This window comes from Salvelinus namaycush, chromosome 30 (genome assembly GCF_016432855.1).
Source record: "Salvelinus namaycush isolate Seneca chromosome 30, SaNama_1.0, whole genome shotgun sequence".
NCBI classification, from domain to species: domain Eukaryota; kingdom Metazoa; phylum Chordata; class Actinopteri; order Salmoniformes; family Salmonidae; genus Salvelinus; species Salvelinus namaycush.
This window is the reverse complement of record NC_052336.1, coordinates 2,672,205-2,695,597: the sequence shown is the minus strand read 5'-3', so window position 1 is coordinate 2,695,597 and position 23,393 is coordinate 2,672,205. Positions and strand designations below refer to the sequence as shown.

Below are 23,393 nucleotides of genomic sequence, written 5' to 3'. Positions count from 1 at the left end.
GTATGCATGGGTGTCTGAGCTGTGTGCCAGTATTTCAAACAGACAGCTCGGTGCATTCAAAATAAATAAATAAAAGTAGTGATGAAGTCAATCTCTCCTCCGCTTTCAGCCAGGAGAGATTAACATGCATATTATTAACATTAGCTCTCTGTGTACATCCAAGGGCCAGCCGTGCTGCCCTGTTCTGAGCCAATTGCAATTTTCCAAAGTTATTTTTTGTGGCACCTGACCACACGACTGAACAGTGGTCAAGGTGCGACAAAACTAGGGCCTGTAGGACCTACCTTGTTGATAGTGCTGTTAAGAATGCAGAGCAGCGCTTTATTATAAACAGACTTCTCCCCATCTTAGCTACTACTGCATCAATATGTTTTGACCATGACAGTTTACAATCTAGGGTAACTCCAAGCAGTTTTGTCATCTCAACTTGCTCAATTTCCACATTATATGTTTATTTATGCTGATAATTATACAACACGTGGGTCTAATCCTGGATGCTGATTGGTTAAAACAGCATTCCAGCAAGTGTCTATTCCACAAATTACCACCGGCTAAGGCTATGACGTTGAAATGTCTATTTACTGTTCAAACTCACTGCACAGTCCACTGTCTTATCAGCCCAGCCAGGCAATTTATAGACTCTATCTCTACTGTAAAAAAGCATGTAGACAATATCTGCCCTTTCTTTTAGACTAGAAATATATCCTGCCAATATATCCTGCAAACACCGGCTTCTCAGGCATTATCACATAAATGACAGTTGGTAAGTGGTATTGGTTAGTTAGTTGAATGGAGGTGATACAACAGCACCCTCCTGTGGTAGAGACCATTCTCAACACATGAACCAGAAGAGGTCACAGGAGCAGATATGGGGTACTGCTCAGTGGAGGCTGGTGGGAGGAGCTATAGGAGGACGGGCTCATAGTAATGGCTTGAATGGAATAAATGGAACGGTATCAAACACATCAAATATATGGAAATTCCATTAAAGCCATTACAATGAGCCCATCTTTATGCTATAGGAAGCCCATATTCCTAAAGCATGAAGATGGCGGCCTCCATGTACTTCCCACAAATGCCTAATTTGCTAAGTTCGCCGTATTGTTCAATGCTTTCCATTGCACATGTTTTGTATTGGCATTGGCACAGTATACATGATCCCAGTTCTAGCTCCAAAGATGGGGGCAGTTAGAAAAAACAAAACAAGTAGATTGTGCTGATTTACTGGCACATTGGACCATGTCGCGCGCCGTAGTTTAAGAACTCTCTGGATAGTGCTAAAAACAATGACTTCATATCTGAATTCCTCCATCTTTATGCACCTTCGCCATTGAAATGGAATTGACCCCCATCCCTGATTCATAGATTGACTATGTGGGACAAAACAGAATGAGCTTGTCTAGTAACAGTCTGGCTGTGGCTGCTCAGACCCAATAGCAATATGTTTGAATAACTGTAGCCAAGTACAAGCCAATAGGCACATGCTGTTCAGGGCTGCGTCCCAAACAGTAACCGATTCTCTATATAGTGCACTCATTTTGACCAGGGCCCATACGGAAATATTGCACTGCATAAGGAATAGGGTGCCATTTGGGACTATACTGTATGTGTGTGTCTGAAGGGAGTGGTCAAGACGTAAGGATTGGCATCCAGTGCTCTGATTTGTCTCAAATTTGTCTCAAGTAGTCTAATCAGTCTCTCTGTCATCAGGGCGTTCATCTATGTTGGACATTCTATGTGTGTTTTTCTATTTGTTTAAAGTTAAGTATTCTGTGATTTGTGGGATGTCTGAATCAGTTATCCTCAGTCTTGTGTCTCTTACACTAGTGCTCTCTCTCTCTCTCTCTCTCTCTCTCTCTCTCTCTCTCTCTCTCTCTCTCTCTCTCTCTCTCTCTCTCTCTCTCTCTCTCTCTCTCTCTCTCTCTCTCTCTCTCTCTCTCTCTCTCTCTCTCTCTCTCTCTCTCTCTACCAGGTGTGCCTCAGCCTACAGTAACTTGGCAGAGGAAGGAGGGTGTGTTAGATGTCAGCGTGGCAGTACCCCTGCCCTCTGGTTCTCTGTGGCTCCAAAACGTCACTCTCCAGAGCCAAGGCACCTACTCCTGCGTGGCTGCCAACCCCATAGGAAAATCCACCGCTTCCACTGTTCTCCATGTCACCGGTGGGTTCACACACACATGTGAGAGTGCATATACACACACGAGCGTACATACACACACACACAAGCGTGCGTAGTGTATACACAGATTTACACACAAGTGCTGTGGCAGCCCACACGCACGCACACACAGCTGAGGTATAGGGCTGGCGCTGTACTAGCTATCAGGGTGGTAAAATCCATCTCCTCCTAAATGTTAATCACACCTCATTGTGGCATGCACACACACACTCACACACACACACACACACACACACACACACACACACACACACACACACACACACACACACACACACACACACACACACACACACACACACACACACACACACACACACACACACACACACATGCTGCCCTGACCAAACCAGGGTGGTCCAAGAACGATTACCCTGCAATATTTGTCTAACACTCAGACATTCACTAAACATGCTCTGTATTCTGTACCGACCATGGTCTACATTTCTCCTCTTACATGATGTCTATTACTCTGGAACATATCCGAACCTACTGTAAACCTCCACACAACATGATGATAACCTACTGTAAACCTCCATACAATGTGATGATAACCTACTGTAAACCTCCAAACAACATGATGACAACCTACTGTAAACCACCATACAATGTGATGTTATCTTACTGTAAACCCCCATACAACATGATGATAACCTACTGTAAACATCCATACAATGTGATGTTATCTTACTGTAAACCTCCAAACAACATGATGACAACCTACTGTAAACCTCCATACAATGTGATGTTATCTTACTGTAAACCTCCAAACAACATGATGACAACCTACTGTAAACCTCCATACAATGTGATGTTATCTTACTGTAAACCTCCAAACAATATGATGACAACCTACTGTAAACCTCCATACAATGTGATGTTATCTTACTGTAAACCTCCATACAGCATGATGATAACCTACTGTAAACATCCATGCAACGTGATGATAACCTACTGTAAATCTCCATACAATGTGATGTTATCATACTGTAAACCTCCAAACAACATGATGACAACCTCCTGTAAACATACATACAATGTGATGTTATCTTACTGTAAACCTCAATACAACATGATGATAACCTACTGTAAACATCCATGCAATGTGATGATAACCTACTGTAAACCCCCATACAATGTGATGTTATCTTACTGTAAACCTCCAAACAACATGATGACAACCTACTGTAAACTTCCATACAATGTGATGTTATCTTACTGTAAACCTCCAAACAACATGATGCCAACCTACTGTAATCCTCCATACAATGTGATGTTATCTTACTGTAAACCTCCAAACAACATGATGACAACCTACTGTAAATCTCCATACAATGTGATGCTATCTTACTGTAAACCTCCATACAGCATGATGATAACCTACTGTAAACCTCCATACAACAATGATAACCTACTGTACACCTCCATACACCATGATGATATGTTGAATCTTACCAGGACTAATACAGAAATGAGACGAGGGATTAATCAAACTATGACAACACTTGAAGCCTGTCCTGAAGGCCCTAGTTAGAACATGGTAGGGGAGGAGGACAGAAACATTCTGCCATTTTGTTTAGATTTGACTGTGGTTTCACTTTTCTTGCCCCAGTGAATGATTGATTGACGGATAGATTTATTAATTGATTGATGGATTGATTGACAGGTCCAGCTCCAGACCCAGCTCCGGGCAGAGGTTCTACAATGTCCCAGCAGTTCAAGGAGCTGAGCAGGAGGAGAGTCCTCATGGCTTCACGCATGGGAACCACTGTGACCATCAGACCTGGAGACATCCTACGCATAGGTACTGCACACACACTTACACAAGTATGAATGAATGCACACACACACACACACACACACACACACACACACACACACACACACACACACACACACACACACACACACACACACACACACACACACACACACACACTGCCTCAAGCATTATCATAATGACCAATGGCCTCCCTCTCTCCTTCCAGGATGCCCAGTGGTTCCAGACCATAGAGGGCCTGTCCGTTGGGACTACCAGAACCACACTCTGAAGGAGTCCACCTGGACCGGACCAGACCTTGCCCCAGGAAAGAGGCTGGGTCCTGGGCAGGATCAGGGTCAGGGTCTTCAGTACCGTATACTGATGGGAGGTCGTGTTCTGGAGGTGAACACGGTGCAGGGAAGGTTCTCCGGACACTACCGGTGCCAGACCCCCATCCACAACAACACACAGCTGCTGTCCGCTTGGATCCACGTCCATGCTGAAGGTGTGTGTGTGTGTGTGTGTGTGTGTGTGTGCGTGTGGTTTACGCACAACTTTCTGCTGGCCATAATTTATAACATTTAATGAGACCCACTCCACAAAGTTCTCATAACGTTCCATGTACTTCATTGTAATTCCAGGTATGTGTGCAGTCCGATGTTACACTGAACTGACGCGTGTGTCTTAGCTGATGTGTGTATTCCCTGGCTTCTAATGCTCTTATTGTACAAATCAACCCATTCCCTTTGTAGAGCTCCATTAAGTCTCCCTTCTCCCTCCCCTTATGTCCTGTTCTTAACTGGATCAAACACACACATGATGGCTATTGTGCTGTCAGGTCCAACCTCACTTTCAGCCTTTGTCCCAAATGGCACCCTATTTCCTACATAGTGCACTACTTTTGGCCAGAGCACTATGGATACATAGTGCAAAAGTGGTGCACTATGTAGGGAATATTGTGTCATTTGGAACACAATCTCAGCCTCTCTGTGGATACAGCTGTTAGCTATCACCAGACCCCAATTAACATGGGAATTTGTACCACTCACAGTCATCAGAACATATCTTTCCTCTGAAGAATTTTTATAATTCAGACATGAGGGAAGTGGAGGAGTATGGAGAGAGAGAGGGAGAGGGAGACAGAGAGAGAGGGAGACAGAGAGAGAGAGAGAGAGAGAAAGAAAGAATCCGGCAGGTCAATACAAGCAATGTCTCAGGCATGGTAGTGAACTTAAGCCCTAAACCCTGTATCGTTTTAAGCTGTGCCAAAACCTCTTGGACCCCATGCTGTTTCTAGTTAAAGTTCCCTTCTGTCCTTTCTGTGTCCTGAACCGGAGCGTTAGTGGGCTCTGGAAGAGCTTAGGCAGAGGGCTGGGACAATTATCAGTAGACTCAAAATATGCAGCAGCCCCAGGTTACGTCCCAAATGGCACCCTTTTCCATAGTGCACTACTACGTGTAGGCCCTGGTCAAAAGTAGTGCACTATGTAGGGAATAGGGTGCCATTTGGGACAGGCCTGCAGTGTACTGTAGCTAGCTGTGCCTCAACCTTTTATTCGTCGTAATGGGAAGTATTTGAATGACAGTAATGTGATATTATTGAATGAAAATGATAGGCCCAGTGTTGGCCAAACCATAGTTTGTTTTACTGCTATGCTGTGGTATGAAGTCAAACTGGGTAATGAGGATTTGGTTTGCTTTACTTGGTGTCGATGGGTCAGTGAGTGTGGTGGTGAGTGTGGTGGTGGGTGGGTCAGTGGATGTACTAGTGGGTGGGTCAGTGGGTGTGGTGGTGAGTGGGTCAGTGGATGTACTAGTGGGTGGGTCAGTGGGTGTGGTGGTGGGTCTGGCGGTGGGTGTGGCGGTGGGTGGGTCAGTGGGGTGTGGTGGTGGGTCTGGCGGTGGGTGTGGCGGTGGGTGGGTCAGTGAGGTGTGGTGGTGGGTGGGGTGGTGGGTGTGGTGGTGGGTGGGTCAGTGGGTGTGGTGGTGGGTGGGTCAGTGGGTGTGGTGGTGGGTGTGGTGGTGGTGGGTGGGTCGGTGGGTGTGGTGGAGGGTGGGCTGGTCAGTGGGTGTGGTGGTGGGTGGGTGGGTCAGTGGGTGGGTCAGTGGGTGTGGTGGTGGGTGGGTGGGTGGGTCAGTGGGTGTGGTGGTGGGTGGGTGGGTCAGTGGGTGTGGTGGTGGGTGGGCTGGTCAGTGGGTGTGGTGGTGGGTGTGGTGGTGGGTGGGTGGGTCAGTGGGTGTGGTGGTGGGTGGGTCAGTGGGTGTGCTGGTGGGTGGGTCAGTGGGTGTGGTGGTGGGTGTGTGTTCTGTAGTGCTGTGTAATGTGTTTCTGGCTAGTACTGCTGTGGTGTTTATAACATATTGTGTTTGTGTGTGCGTGAGCGTGCGTGAGCGTGCGTGCTGTGGGGTTTGTTTCGGCTCAATAACGTGTGTGTGTGCATGCGTGTGTCTCCAGAGTTTGCGTGGCGTCTTGGGGACTGGACGGCATGCAGCGCCTCGTGTGGGGACCGGGGGACGAGGACGCGGAGGGTCCGCTGTGTCACGCCAGAGGGACGTGAGGTCACACCCTCCATGTGTCACCACCTAGACAGACCTGTCTCCTCACAGCTGGCCTGCAACCTGCATGACTGCCCCCCCAGGTACACACACACACACACACACTCTCTGACACACACGCAAGCACGCACACACACACTCTCTCAGACACACACACAAACCACACACACACTCTCTCACACACACACACACACACACACACTCTCTCTCAGACACATACAACACGCAAGCACACACACACACACACACACCAAATACATCTGCTTTTCTAGGTAAAACAGATGCGTTGGTTTCACTGACCCCTGAGGAAAAATCTACAGGGAAATAGGTCATTCAGCTTCATGAGCCACTGTCATGAAGAGTCTTGTCTACTATAGCTGTGTCCTAAATGTCCTTGTATAGTGCACTTCTTTTAAACAGATCCCTATGGGCATCCTTATGGGCCCTGGTCAAAGGTAGTGCACTATATACATTATAGGGAATAGGGGTCCATTTGGGATGTAGGCTATAGCTCCTTATTTAGTCTCCTTCTTCTACTGCTTTATGTCAGCAACTGTCCAAGACCAATATACATGAATCACGTTCAGGTCCAAGTGTTGAGGTTTCATTGTTTTTCCTTGTACTGTAGCAGTCAATAGGGGGGAGTGGGATAAGTTGAGACATTTTTAACATTCAGTATCACCCTGTCAAGGGAAATATAGTATTCTTTCTAACAAAGATATCTAAATATATTGCAGAATATTACAGTTTTTTTTCAATTGCTAACAAGCATCGGTCAATACTGAAGCCACTTTTTCAAAACTCTTCACACAGTCTGCATTACCAACATGCATCTTGGCCAAACAGTTCATCTCACCTCCAAAACTCACTCAAACCACCAAAAGACTTCATACGTGTCTCAAAATAAGCTAGTTCGACCATAACACTGGCAACAGTTCTCAGTCAGAAAGCATACGTTGTCACTCATAACACACTGACCTACAAAACACTAACAACAGGGAGCATTACATAAACGATTAACTTTTCTCTTTGAAGTTTGAATGAATTTTCACATAAATCAGTATTTCATTATAGAATAACACATTTTCACTTTATTGACTGTACTAAAGTATAGAATGTACTAAAGAATGAAACAGAAATGCAGCAATTTGCTTCAATAGCCTTTATTTTTTTCTATGTATTTGCATATAGTAATTTACTTGTGAAAAATAAAAAGTTTAAACAAAAAACGAATTCCTGAAATTCCAGGGCTGCAATAATAATTACAACAAAAAAACATAATCAATATGTATAGTATAATCACTCATACTGTACAGTACTGTGAGGGTTCTAGTTCTCATCAACATGTATAGTATAATCACTCATACTGTACAGTACTGTGAGGGTTCTAGTTCTCATCAACATGTATAGTATAATCACTCATACTGTACAGTACTGTGAGGGTTCTAGTTCTCATCAACATGTATAGTATAATCACTCATACTGTACAGTACTGTGAGGGTTCTAGTTCTCATCAACATGTATAGTATAATCACTCATACTGTACAGTACTGTGAGGGTTCTAGTTCTCATCAACATGTATAGTATAATCACTCATACTGTACAGTACTGTGAGGGTTCTAGTTCTCATCAACATGTAGTATAATCACTCATACTGTACAGTACTGTGAGGGTTCTAGTTCTCATCAACATGTATAGTATAATCACTCACTGTACAGTACTGTGAGGGTTCTAGTTCTCATCAACATGTAGTATAATCACTCATACTGTACAGTACTGTGAGGGTTCTAGTTCTCATCAACATGTAGTATAATCACTCATACTGTACAGTACTGTGAGGGTTCTAGTTCTCATCAACATGTAGTATAATCACTCATACTGTACAGTACTGTGAGGGTTCTAGTTCTCATCAACATGTATAGTATAATCACTCATACTGTACAGTACTGTGAGGGTTCTAGTTCTCATCAACATGTAGTATAATCACTCATACTGTACAGTACTGTGAGGGTTCTAGTTATCATCAACATGTAGTATAATCACTCATACTGTACAGTACTGTGAGGGTTCTAGTTCTCATCAACATGTAGTATAATCACTCATACTGTACAGTACTGTGAGGGTTCTAGTTCTCATCAACATGTATAGTATAATCACTCATACTGTACAGTACTGTGAGGGTTCTAGTTCTCATCAACATGTATAGTATAATCACTCATACTGTACAGTACTGTGAGGGTTCTAGTTCTCATCAACATGTAGTATAATCACTCATACTGTACAGTACTGTGAGGGTTCTAGTTCTCATCAACATGTAGTATAATAACTCATACTGTACAGTACTGTGAGGGTTCTAGTTCTCATCAACATGTAGTATAATCACTCATACTGTACAGTACTGTGAGGGTTCTAGTTCTCATCAACATGTATAGTATAATCACTCATACTGTACAGTACTGTGAGGGTTCTAGTTCTCATCAACATGTATAGTATAACCACTCATACTGTACAGTACTGTGAGGGTTCTAGTTCTCATCAACATGTAGTATAATCACTCATACTGTACAGTACTGTGAGGGTTCTAGTTCTCATCAACATGTATAGTATAATCACTCATACTGTACAGTACTGTGAGGGTTCTAGTTCTCATCAACATGTAGTATAATCACTCATACTGTACAGTACTGTGAGGGTTCTAGTTCTCATCAACATGTAGTATAATCACTCATACTGTACAGTACTGTGAGGGTTCTAGTTCTCATCAACATGTATAGTATAATCACTCATACTGTACAGTACTGTGAGGGTTCTAGTTCTCATCAACATGTATAGTATAATCACTCATACTGTACAGTACTGTGAGGGTTCTAGTTCTCATCAACATGTAGTATAATCACTCATACTGTACAGTACTGTGAGGGTTCTGGTTCTCATCAACATGTAGTATAATCACTCATACTGTACAGTACTGTGAGAGTTCTAGTTCTCATCAACATGTAGTATAATCACTCATACTGTACAGTACTGTGAGGGTTCTAGTTCTCATCAACATGTAGTATAATCACTCATACTGTACAGTCCTGTGAGGGTTCTAGTTCTCATCAACATGTAGTATAATCACTCATACTGTACAGTACTGTGAGGGTTCTAGTTCTCATCAACATGTATAATAACTCATACTGTACAGTACTGTGAGGGTTCTAGTTCTCATCAACATGTAGTATAATCACTCATACTGTACAGTACTGTGAGGGTTCTAGTTCTCATCAACATGTATAGTATAATCACTCATACTGTACAGTACTGTGAGGGGTCTAGTTCTCATCAACATGTAGTATAATCACTCATACTGTACAGTACTGTGAGGGTTCTAGTTCTCATCAATATGTATAGTATAATCACTCATACTGTACAGTACTGTGAGGGTTCTAGTTCTCATCAACATGTATAGTATAATCACTCATACTGTACAGAACTGTGAGGGTTCTAGTTCTCATCAACATGTATAGTATAATCACTCATACTGTACAGTACTGTGAGGGTTCTAGTTCTCATCAACATGTATAGTATAATCACTCATACTGTACAGTACTGTGAGGGTTCTAGTTCTCATCAACATGTAGTATAATCACTCATACTGTACAGTACTGTGAGGGTTCTAGTTCTCATCAATATGTATAGTATAATCACTCATAATGTACAGTACTGTGAGGGTTCTAGTTCTCATCAACATGTATAGTATAATCACTCATACTGTACAGAACTGTGAGGGTTCTAGTTCTCATCAACATGTAGTATAATCACTCATACTGTACAGTACTGTGAGGGTTCTAGTTCATCAACATGTATAATATAACACTCATACTGTACAGTACTGTGAGGGTTCTAGTTCATCAACATGTATAATATAACACTCATACTGTATAGTACTGTGAGGGTTCTAGTTCATCAACATGTATAATATAACACTCATACTGTACAGTACTGTGAGGGTTCTAGTTCTCATCAACATGTATAGTATAATCACTCATACTGTACAGTACTGTGAGGGTTCTAGTTCTCATCAACATGTATAGTATAATCACTCATACTGTACAGTACTGTGAGGGTTCTAGTTCTCATCAACATGTATAGTATAATCACTCATACTGTACAGTACTGTGAAGGTTCTAGTTCTCATCAACATGTATAGTATAATCACTCATACTGTACAGTACTGTGAGGGTTCTAGTTCTCATCAACATGTATAGTATAATCACTCATACTGTACAATACTTTAGGGGTTCTAGTTCTCATCAACATGTATAGTATAATCACTCATACTGTACAGTACTGTGAGGGTTCTAGTTCTCATCAACATGTATAGTATAATCACTCATACTGTACAGAACTGTGAGGGTTCTAGTTCTCATCAACATGTATAGTATAATCACTCATACTGTACAGTACTGTGAGGGTTCTAGTTCATCAACATGTATAATATAACACTCATACTGTACAGTACTGTGAGGGTTCTAGTTCATCAACATGTATAATATAACACTCATACTGTATAGTACTGTGAGGGTTCTAGTTCATCAACATGTATAATATAACACTCATGCTGTACAGTACTGTGAGGGTTCTAGTTCTCATCAACATGTATAGTATAATCACTCATACTGTACAGTACTGTGAGGGTTCTAGTTCTCATCAACATGTATAGTATAATCACTCATACTGTACAGTACTGTGAGGGTTCTAGTTCTCATCAACATGTATAGTATAATCACTCATACTGTACAGTACTGTGAGGGTTCTAGTTCTCATCAACATGTATAGTATAATCACTCATACTGTACAGTACTGTGAGGGTTCTAGTTCTCATCAACATGTAGTATAATCACTCATACTGTACAGTACTGTGAGGGTTCTAGTTCTCATCAACATGTATAGTATAATCACTCACTGTACAGTACTGTGAGGGTTCTAGTTCTCATCAACATGTATAGTATAATCACTCATACTGTACAGTACTGTGAGGGTTCTAGTTCTCATCAACATGTAGTATAATCACTCATACTGTACAGTACTGTGAGGGTTCTAGTTCTCATCAACATGTATAGTATAATCACTCATACTGTACAGTACTGTGAGGGTTCTAGTTCTCATCAACATGTATAGTATAATCACTCATACTGTACAGTACTGTGAGGGTTCTAGTTCTCATCAACATGTAGTATAATCACTCATACTGTACAGTACTGTGAGGGTTCTAGTTATCATCAACATGTATAATCACTCATACTGTACAGTACTGTGAGGGTTCTAGTTCTCATCAACATGTAGTATAATCACTCATACTGTACAGTACTGTGAGGGTTCTAGTTCTCATCAACATGTATAGTATAATCACTCATACTGTACAGTACTGTGAGGGTTCTAGTTCTCATCAACATGTATAGTATAATCACTCATACTGTACAGTACTGTGAGGGTTCTAGTTCTCATCAACATGTAGTATAATCACTCATACTGTACAGTACTGTGAGGGTTCTAGTTCTCATCAATATGTAGTATAATAACTCATACTGTACAGTACTGTGAGGGTTCTAGTTCTCATCAACATGTAGTATAATCACTCATACTGTACAGTACTGTGAGGGTTCTAGTTCTCATCAACATGTATAGTATAATCACTCATACTGTACAGTACTGTGAGGCTTCTAGTTCTCATCAACATGTATAGTATAACCACTCATACTGTACAGTACTGTGAGGGTTCTAGTTCTCATCAACATGTAGTATAATCACTCATACTGTACAGTACTGTGAGGGTTCTAGTTCTCATCAACATGTATAGTATAATCACTCATACTGTACAGTACTGTGAGGGTTCTAGTTCTCATCAACATGTAGTATAATCACTCATACTGTACAGTACTGTGAGGGTTCTAGTTCTCATCAACATGTAGTATAATCACTCATACTGTACAGTACTGTGAGGGTTCTAGTTCTCATCAACATGTATAGTATAATCACTCATACTGTACAGTACTGTGAGGGTTCTAGTTCTCATCAACATGTATAGTATAATCACTCATACTGTACAGTACTGTGAGGGTTCTAGTTCTCATCAACATGTAGTATAATCACTCATACTGTACAGTACTGTGAGGGTTCTGGTTCTCATCAACATGTAGTATAATCACTCATACTGTACAGTACTGTGAGAGTTCTAGTTCTCATCAACATGTAGTATAATCACTCATACTGTACAGTACTGTGAGGGTTCTAGTTCTCATCAACATGTAGTATAATCACTCATACTGTACAGTCCTGTGAGGGTTCTAGTTCTCATCAACATGTAGTATAATCACTCATACTGTACAGTACTGTGAGGGTTCTAGTTCTCATCAACATGTATAATAACTCATACTGTACAGTACTGTGAGGGTTCTAGTTCTCATCAACATGTAGTATAATCACTCATACTGTACAGTACTGTGAGGGTTCTAGTTCTCATCAACATGTATAGTATAATCACTCATACTGTACAGTACTGTGAGGGGTCTAGTTCTCATCAACATGTAGTATAATCACTCATACTGTACAGTACTGTGAGGGTTCTAGTTCTCATCAATATGTATAGTATAATCACTCATACTGTACAGTACTGTGAGGGTTCTAGTTCTCATCAACATGTATAGTATAATCACTCATACTGTACAGAACTGTGAGGGTTCTAGTTCTCATCAACATGTATAGTATAATCACTCATACTGTACAGTACTGTGAGGGTTCTAGTTCTCATCAACATGTATAGTATAATCACTCATACTGTACAGTACTGTGAGGGTTCTAGTTCTCATCAACATGTAGTATAATCACTCATACTGTACAGTACTGTGAGGGTTCTAGTTCTCATCAATATGTATAGTATAATCACTCATAATGTACAGTACTGTGAGGGTTCTAGTTCTCATCAACATGTATAGTATAATCACTCATACTGTACAGAACTGTGAGGGTTCTAGTTCTCATCAACATGTAGTATAATCACTCATACTGTACAGTACTGTGAGGGTTCTAGTTCATCAACATGTATAATATAACACTCATACTGTACAGTACTGTGAGGGTTCTAGTTCATCAACATGTATAATATAACACTCATACTGTATAGTACTGTGAGGGTTCTAGTTCATCAACATGTATAATATAACACTCATACTGTACAGTACTGTGAGGGTTCTAGTTCTCATCAACATGTATAGTATAATCACTCATACTGTACAGTACTGTGAGGGTTCTAGTTCTCATCAACATGTATAGTATAATCACTCATACTGTACAGTACTGTGAGGGTTCTAGTTCTCATCAACATGTATAGTATAATCACTCATACTGTACAGTACTGTGAAGGTTCTAGTTCTCATCAACATGTATAGTATAATCACTCATACTGTACAGTACTGTGAGGGTTCTAGTTCTCATCAACATGTATAGTATAATCACTCATACTGTACAGTACTGTAGGGGTTCTAGTTCTCATCAACATGTATAGTATAATCACTCATACTGTACAGTACTGTGAGGGTTCTAGTTCTCATCAACATGTATAGTATAATCGCTCATACTGTACAGAACTGTGAGGGTTCTAGTTCTCATCAACATGTATAGTATAATCACTCATACTGTACAGTACTGTGAGGGTTCTAGTTCATCAACATGTATAATATAACACTCATACTGTACAGTACTGTGAGGGTTCTAGTTCATCAACATGTATAATATAACACTCATACTGTACAGTACTGTGAGGGTTCTAGTTCATCAACATGTATAATATAACACTCATGCTGTACAGTACTGTGAGGGTTCTAGTTCTCATCAACATGTATAGTATAATCACTCATACTGTACAGTACTGTGAGGGTTCTAGTTCTCATCAACATGTATAGTATAATCACTCATACTGTACAGTACTGTGAGGGTTCTAGTTCTCATCAACATGTATAGTATAATCACTCATACTGTACAGTACTGTGAGGGTTCTAGTTCTCATCAACATGTATAGTATAATCACTCATACTGTACAGTACTGTGGGGGTTCTAGTTCTCATCAACATGTATAGTATAATCACTCATACTGTACAGTACTGTGAGGGTTCTAGTTCTCATCAACATGTATAGTATAATCACTCATACTGTACAGAACTGTGAGGGTTCTAGTTCTCATCAACATGTATAGTATAATCACTCATACTGTACAGTACTGTGAGGGTTCTAGTTCTCATCAACATGTATAGTATAATCACTCATACTGTACAGTACTGTGAGGGTTCTAGTTCTCATCAACATGTATAGTATAATCACTCATACTGTACAGTACTGTGAGGGTTCTAGTTCTCATCAACATGTATAGTATAATCACTCATACTGTACAGTACTGTGAGGGTTCTAGTTCTCATCAACATGTATAGTATAATCACTCATACTGTACAGTACTGTGAGGGTTCTAGTTCTCATCAACATGTATAGTATAATCACTCATACTGTACAGTACTGTGAGGGTTCTAGTTCTCATCAACATGTATAGTATAATCACTCATACTGTACAGTACTGTGAGGGTTCTAGTTCTCATCAACATGTATAGTATAATCACTCATACTGTACAGTACTGTGAGGGTTCTAGTTCTCATCAACATGTATAGTATAATCACTCATACTGTACAGTACTGTGAGGGTTCTAGTTCTCATCAACATGTATAGTATAATCACTCATACTGTACAGTACTGTGAGGGTTCTAGTTCTCATCAACATGTATAGTATAATCACTCATACTGTACAGTACTGTGAGGGTTCTAGTTCTCATCAACATGTATAGTATAATCACTCATACTGTACAGTACTGTGAGGGTTCTAGTTCTCATCAACATGTATAGTATAATCACTCAAACTGTACAGTACTGTGAGGGTTCCAGTTCTCATCAACATGTAGTATAATCACTCATACTGTACAGTACTGTGAGGGTTCTAGTTATCATCAACATGTATAGTATAACACTCATACTGTACAGTACTGTGAGGGTTCTAGTTCTCATCAACATGTATAGTATAATCACTCATACTGTACAGTACTGTGAGGGTTCTAGTTCTCATCAACATGTAGTATAATCACTCATACTGTACAGTACTGTGAGGGTTCTAGTTCTCATCAATATGTAGTATAATAACTCATACTGTACAGTACTGTGAGGGTTCTAGTTCTCATCAACATGTAGTATAATCACTCATACTGTACAGTACTGTGAGGGTTCTAGTTCTCATCAATATGTAGTATAATAACTCATACTGTACAGTACTGTGAGGGTTCTAGTTCTCATCAACATGTAGTATAATCACTCATACTGTACAGTACTGTGAGGGTTCTAGTTATCATCAACATGTATAGTATAACACTCATACTGTACAGTACTGTGAGGGTTCTAGTTCTCATCAACATGTATAGTATAATCACTCATACTGTACAGTACTGTGAGGGTTCTAGTTCTCATCAACATGTAGTATAATCACTCATACTGTACAGTACTGTGAGGGTTCTAGTTCTCATCAATATGTAGTATAATAACTCATACTGTACAGTACTGTGAGGGTTCTAGTTCTCATCAACATGTAGTATAATCACTCATACTGTACAGTACTGTGAGGGTTCTAGTTCTCATCAACATGTATAGTATAATCACTCATACTGTACAGTACTGTGAGGGTTCTAGTTCTACCCCTCTCCTGCATTTGGCCACAAGTTCTCATCAACATCACATCGTATGTCTTCTCTGGCGATGCATCTTGGAAAGTATCTTCTGGAATGTCTAATCCAACCCTGGCAGTCTTCAGGAGAAGTGTCTCCACACCCCGCATTCATGGCATCCAGTAAGGACATCTGGTCATGTGGATGGTGGTCATAAACCTTCCACCTCTACACAGAGAAAAACTCCTCTATGGGGTTTAGGAAGGGGGAGTATGGAGGCAGAAATAGTACTGACATCCTGGGATGTGCAGCAAACCAGTCTGCGACTGCAGCAGAGTGGTGCAATGCCACATTATCCCACACAGCAACGAAGGTAGGGGAGTTTCTTGCCCCTCTCTCCTCCGCTGGCACGAGTCGATTATGCAGGTCATCCAGAAAATAAATGAGCCTCTCTGTATTGTAGGGGGCAGTGAGTGGTTTGTGTAACAGCAAACCATCATTGGACAGTGCTGCACACATTGTGACGTTAGCTCCTCTCTGGCCTGGGACATCCACGGTTGCTCTCTGTCCAATCACATTTCTTCCCCTGCGGTGTGTTTTTGACAGGTTGAATCCAGCTTCATCCACAAAGATGAATGTATGTGCAGTTTGCCTGACTTCCATCTCCATTACTCTCTGAAATACAATAAATCCACAGTTGTACAGTACTTTACATTATGCATAGCTGTGTCTGTACCCTGTTTGGTCACGAGACTCAAAACAACACACCTGAGTAGGCTTTCAGATTAAATTGCAATCAGCTGTGTTTGGAATGATTAAATATTCTGATGAGATTTTCTGTGTTTCAATCTGGTTACTGCAGACAATTTGCCATCATTCTGTTTTGAATGTGTTTTTAACAGTTTTGGAAACAGTGTGTTAGGATTTGAAAAACAAGTGCTGCAAATATAGAGTTTTGCAGGTGGTGGAGTATGAATGAGAAAAGAGTTCATGGATTTCGGAGAATGTGGTCATTGAATGCATTTTGTGTGAAAGCAATGAAAAAGGATTCACAGTTTGGTCCACCAACACTTCTGTTTCACTGACTGTGTGAAGAGTTTTGACAATGTGACTTCAGTTGACCAATGCATCTTAGCAATTGAAAAAAACTAAGTTAAGCCACCTACATATTTCTGTACTGAATGAAATATCACTACTACCTATTTTAAAACCATGTTGATCTTTATTTCCCAAATACAATTCAACACAGGCACAATCGCTTTTTGTCTTTTAATCATTTTAAGCATCTTTTAACACAGGCTTAAAACCTAACAAACACTGTACCCTTTTAACACAGGCTTAACACCTAACAAACACTGTACCCTTTTAACACAGGCTTAACACCTAACAAACACTGTACCCTTTTAACACAGGCTTAACACCTAACAAACACTGTACCCTTTTAACACAGGCTTAACACCTAACAAACACTGTACCCTTTTAACACAGGCTTAACACCTAACAAACACTGTACCCTTTTAACACAGGCTTAACACCTAACAAACACTGTACCCTTTTAACACAGGCTTAAAACCTAACAAACACTGTACCCTTTTAACACAGGCTTAACACCTAACAAACACTGTACCCTTTTAACACAGGCCAGGCCCTGTTGTTACCTCATATCCCAGCGATAATGCTTTGCATTACACCTAGGAAGAAAACACGTACATTTGCTTAACTTGCCATTGGCTCAACTTACCCCAAGGCAAACATTTTTACTATATTAGCCCACACAGATCCAAGGATGCACTTTCATGCTGGGTTTAGGACCTCATACTGAAGCTTATACAGAGCCCAACTGATGTATAGAACAATCTTTAAATGATCTACTTTAGTTTAGATACAAGCATCATAAAAATAATTTTTGGGACCTAACTTGTTTACCACTTTTTCCATGTGGTTTCTTCCTTCATAGACTCCATGAAATTATGACCTCTTCCTAAATGTTCGGTTAAATTATATATTTTGTGTATAGTTTCCTAGAAACAAGAGTAGCTCAACTTACCCCTTTGGCTCAACATACCCCAGCCTGCCCTACCCACTGAAATCCCCGGGCAGAACATTGAGTTCTGCCCGCGGAACAAAGAGGCTAGCCAGGATCTAACACTACATGGGTAGTTTTATTCCTTCCTTCCCCCTGAACCTGGTTCCTCTCTAGGTTTCTTCCTTCTAGGGAGTTTTTCCCAGCCAATATGTTTTGACTTTTCCTTCTGCTTTGCTTGCTCTGTAGAGGTTTAGGTCAGGTAACTGTAAAGCACGTTGTGACAAGTACTGATGTAAAAAGGGATTCATATAATCAATGTTATTTGATTGATTGATTGTTCTCTCCCAGCTGGGTAGCATCCGTGTGGTCTAAGTGTTCCACTTCCTGTGGGCGGGGCTGGAGACAGCGGCAGGTGTCCTGTGGGCAGGTGGAGTCGGGGGGAGCGGTGAGGACGCTAGCACCATCTGTCTGTGGGGGGAACACGCGGCCTGCAGACAGACAGGAGTGTACCTGCGACAACTGTCCAGCTTGGGTTACCAGCCCCTGGGGAAAGGTAGAGATGCAGGCACAAACACACACACAGAGACATCCACACCTGCCCCCACACTCGCACACACATCCGCACAAACACACACAGACACACACCTCAACAGACACTCGTGGACAGATGCACACGAACAGACGCACCCACACCTGCACACACAGACCACACAGACACACACAGACACATACAGACACCATGCACACACAGACACAACACAGACACCACACCACACACACACACAGATGATACACACACACAGACAGACACACACCAAACACAGACACACACACACAGACACACACACACACAACTATTTGCCACAACATTACCTTTGTTATCATTGACATACATGCCTGATGTTTGAATACTGTGTACTTGATGTTCTGGGATGAAGTTTCCTCTAGATGCAGACCTAGGATCAGCTTCTCCTTCCCCAACTTTAACCTTTAGTGGGGGGATATGCTAAACTGACCCAAGATCACTGTCTAGGGCCAATTTCCATCTACTCCAACCAACACATTACTGAATAAAGTTGTCAGGCTGTGAAACGTTTCTTGTTTAGTATTGTGAAAACATGTTCATTGCCCACAGTGCTCTGGGAAATGTTTGGGTCCCACCCTCACAGTCCAGAAGAGGTCGGTGATATGTAGACATGTCAACGGCACCACACACCCTGACTGTGACCCCAGAGAAAGGTAAACGGACAACCACAGGAGGTTGGTGGCACCTTAATTGGGGAGGACGGGCTCGTGGTAATGTATGGAGCGGAATCAGTGGAATGGTATCAAATACGTCAAACACGTGGTTTCCATTCCATTTGTGCCGTTCCGGCCATTATTATGAGCCGTTTTCCCCTCAGCAGCCTCCTGTGACACACACACACACACGTACACACAAACACATGCACACACACACAAACACACACACACACACACACACACACACACACACACACACACACACACACACACACACACACACACACACGCACACACACACACACAAACACATGCACACACACACACAAACACATGCACACACACACACAAACAAACACACACACACACATTCTAATTTCCTCCTGTCTTGTTTAGCTGAATCTGGTCATGAATAGCGTGGTTGTTGAACAAGTTGAGGAGACTAAAATAATTGGTGTTACCTTAGGTTGTAAACTGTCATGGTCAAAACATATTGATTTAATGGTTGTAAAGATGGGGAGAGGTTTGTCTGTGATAAAGATATTTTTTGACACCACACTCCACAAAGCAAGTCCTGCAGGCTCTAGTTTTGTCTTATCTTGATTATTGTCCAGTCAAGTGCTGCAAAGAAGGACCTAGTTAAGCTGCAGCTGGCCCAGAACAGAGCGTCATTTTTTGCTCTTCAATAATATGCATGACAGTCTCTCTTAGCTAAGAGTTGAGGAATAACTGACTGCATTGCTTCTTGTTTTTATTAGAAACAGGAATTTGTTGGACATTCCTTATTGTTTGGATAGTCAACTTACACACAGCCCTGACACACACACTTACCCCACCAGACATGTCACCAGAGATCTTTTCACAGTCCCCAAATCCAGAATGAATTCAAGGAAACATACAGTATTATACAGAGCCATGATTGCATGGAACTCCCTTCCATCTTATATAGTACAAGTGAACAGCAAACCTGGTTTAAAGAAACTAATAAAGCAACACCTCACGGCACAACGCCTCTCCCCCATGTGACCTACTGGTTGTGTGTATGTACTGACATGTGACCTACTGGTTGTGTGTATGTACTGACATGTGACCTACTGGTTGTGTGTATGTACTGACATGTGACCTACTGGTTGTGTGTATGTACTGACATGTGACCTACTGGTTGTGTGTATGTACTGACATGTGACCTACTGGTTATGTGTATGTACTGACATGTGACCTACTGGTTATGTGTATGTACTGACATGTGACCTACTGGTTGTGTGTATGTACTGACATGTGCCCTACTGGTTGTGTGTATGTACTGACATGTGACCTACTGGTTGTGTGTATGTACTGACATGTGACCTACTGGTTGTGTGTATGTACTGACACGTGACCTACTGGTTGTGTGTATGTACTGACATGTGACCTACTGGTTGTGTGTATGTACTGACATGTGACCTACTGGTTGTGTGTATGTACTGACATGTGACCTACTGGTTGTGTGTATGTACTGACATGTGACCTACTGGTTGTGTGTATGTACTGACATGTGACCTACTGGTTGTGTGTATGTACTGACATGTAACCTACTGGTTGTGTGTATGTACTGACATGTGACCTACTGGTTGTGTGTATGTACTGACATGTGATCTACTGGTTATGTGTATGTACTGACATGTGCCCTACTGGTTGTGTGTATGTACTGACATGTGACCTACTGGTTATGTGTATGTACTGACATGTGACCTACTGGTTGTGTGTATGTACTGACATGTAACCTACTGGTTGTGTGTATGTACTGACATGTAACCTACTGGTTGTGTGTATGTACTGACATGTGACCTACTGGTTGTGTGTATGTACTGACATGTGACCTACTGGTTATGTGTATGTACTGACATGTGACCTACTGGTTGTGTGTATGTACTGACACGTGACCTACTGGTTGTGTGTATGTACTGACATGTGACCTACTGGTTGTGTGTATGTACTGACATGTGACCTACTGGTTATGTGTATGTACTGACATGTGACCTACTGGTTGTGTGTATGTACTGACATGTGACCTACTGGTTGTGTGTATGTACTGACATGTGACCTACTGGTTGTGTGTATGTACTGACATGTGACCTACTGGTTGTGTGTATGTACTGACATGTGACCTACTTGTTGTGTGTATGTACTGACATGTGACCTACTGGTTGTGTGTATGTACTGACATGTGACCTACTGGTTGTGTGTATGTACTGACATGTGACCTACTGGTTGTGTGTATGTACTGACATGTGACCTACTGGTTGTGTGTATGTACTGACATGTGACCTACTTGTTGTGTGTATGTACTGACATGTATGTGGAACTGAACAAAAACACACACACACGTATGTATATAAATTGTAAAGTCTTTTGTCTGTAATGTATTTTTTGTTATGTGTCAGATTCCAGTAAGACTCGCTGTCTCCATTGGTTCCGGCTAAAGGAGATCCTAATAAAATCAAATCTTTCCCTCTATCTCTCTTTGTCTCCCTCAGGCCCGTCTCAGTGCGTAACTGTTCGTCGGAGCTGTGTGACGTGCACTGGCGCGTGGGGCCGTGGCGAGCGTGCACGGCAGCCTGTGGCAGTGGGTTTCAGTCTCGCAGGGTGGACTGTGCCCACCGCAGGAGTGGCAGAACCCTGGCAGACCAGCACTGCACCTGGCACAGACGCCCAGCCACCTGGCAGCACTGCAACGCCACCACCTGTGGAAGTGAGTGTGTAGTGTTTTTACCATGACACCATATTACCCTCACTGCCTTTCCTCTGACTTCTGAAGCTGTGGAATATGTCATTGGAGTGGCTTGGCATATGTTTGACTAAAAAAACACCTATTACAAAAACGGTGACTTCGCACAAGTAAAATCGCACAAACCCTCTTCTTAAACTGTTAAACTGCTTTTTAACAGTCCAGACCCAAATCTATATGGACATTTACACTGATGTTGAATTTTAGCCCGAATTTGACGTAAAGCCATACTCCTTTGCTTTCTGCTACTTTTTAATGGAAATGTGGCACGCGTTCCAAGTGGCATTCTATTCCCTATATAGTGCACTACTTTTTTTTTACCAGAGTCCTATAAGAGCCCTGGTCAAAGTAGTGCACTATAAAGGAAATAGGGTGCCATTTGGGACATAACCATGTTCTTCTGTGGGGAGAATGGATGTTATTTTATGCTAAAATGTCGAGTTTCAGCATTTAACACTTTCTATGTTGTCTCTGTGTCTCTGTGTCTCTGTGTCTCTGTGTAGGTGAATGTAAAGACACCACCCACTACTGTGCCGTGGTGAAGAGGTTAAAGCTTTGCCCCATCGACATGTACAAGCAGAGGTGTTGTGAGTCCTGTTTACAGGAGGATGGCTCCGCCTAGTGTTCTAGGAGGAAGTTGCCCCTAGATGCTGGTCTTGGTTTAGTTTTGCATTTCCTCCACTAGTGGTTAAGGCTTGGAATGGGGAGGGAAAGCTGATCCTAGATCTGTACCTAGAGGAAACGTCACCCCTGAGCGTTGAGACACAGTGTGGACAACATAACTCTTGGAATCATGGATGGAGGGATAGATGGATGGATGGATGGATGGAGGGATAGATTGAAGGAGGGATGGACGAAGGAGGGATGGATTGAGGGAGGGAGGGATGGACGGAAGGAGGGATGGATGGATTGAGGGAGGGATGGATGGATGGATAGAGGCATAGATTGAGGGAGGGATGGATGGATGGAGGGATAGATGAAGGAAGGGATGGATGGAGGGATAGATTGAGGAAGGGATGGATGTATGGAGGGATAGATTGAGACAGGGATGGATGGATGGAGGGATAGATTGAGGGAGGGATGGATGGATGGATGGAGGGATAGATTGAGGGAGGGATGGATGGAGGCT

General features: G+C 41.9%; 1 protein-coding gene across 1 annotated transcript in view; it reads left to right on the top strand.

Moving 5' to 3' along the window:
- LOC120024764 (ADAMTS-like protein 1) overlaps positions 1-23,122 on the top strand; it is an 88,022-nt gene extending 64,900 nt beyond the window's left edge. Inside the window, exons 17-24 of the mRNA XM_038969050.1 lie at positions 1,973-2,158; positions 3,843-3,980; positions 4,165-4,443; positions 6,394-6,577; positions 18,604-18,808; positions 19,391-19,494; positions 22,014-22,228; positions 22,768-23,122. Of these exons, the coding sequence (XP_038824978.1) occupies positions 1,973-2,158; positions 3,843-3,980; positions 4,165-4,443; positions 6,394-6,577; positions 18,604-18,808; positions 19,391-19,494; positions 22,014-22,228; positions 22,768-22,886 (1,430 nt within the window). The 3' untranslated portion in view covers positions 22,887-23,122. The remainder of the gene's footprint in view (positions 1-1,972; positions 2,159-3,842; positions 3,981-4,164; positions 4,444-6,393; positions 6,578-18,603; positions 18,809-19,390; positions 19,495-22,013; positions 22,229-22,767) is intronic.
- Positions 23,123-23,393: the final 271 nt, after the last annotated feature.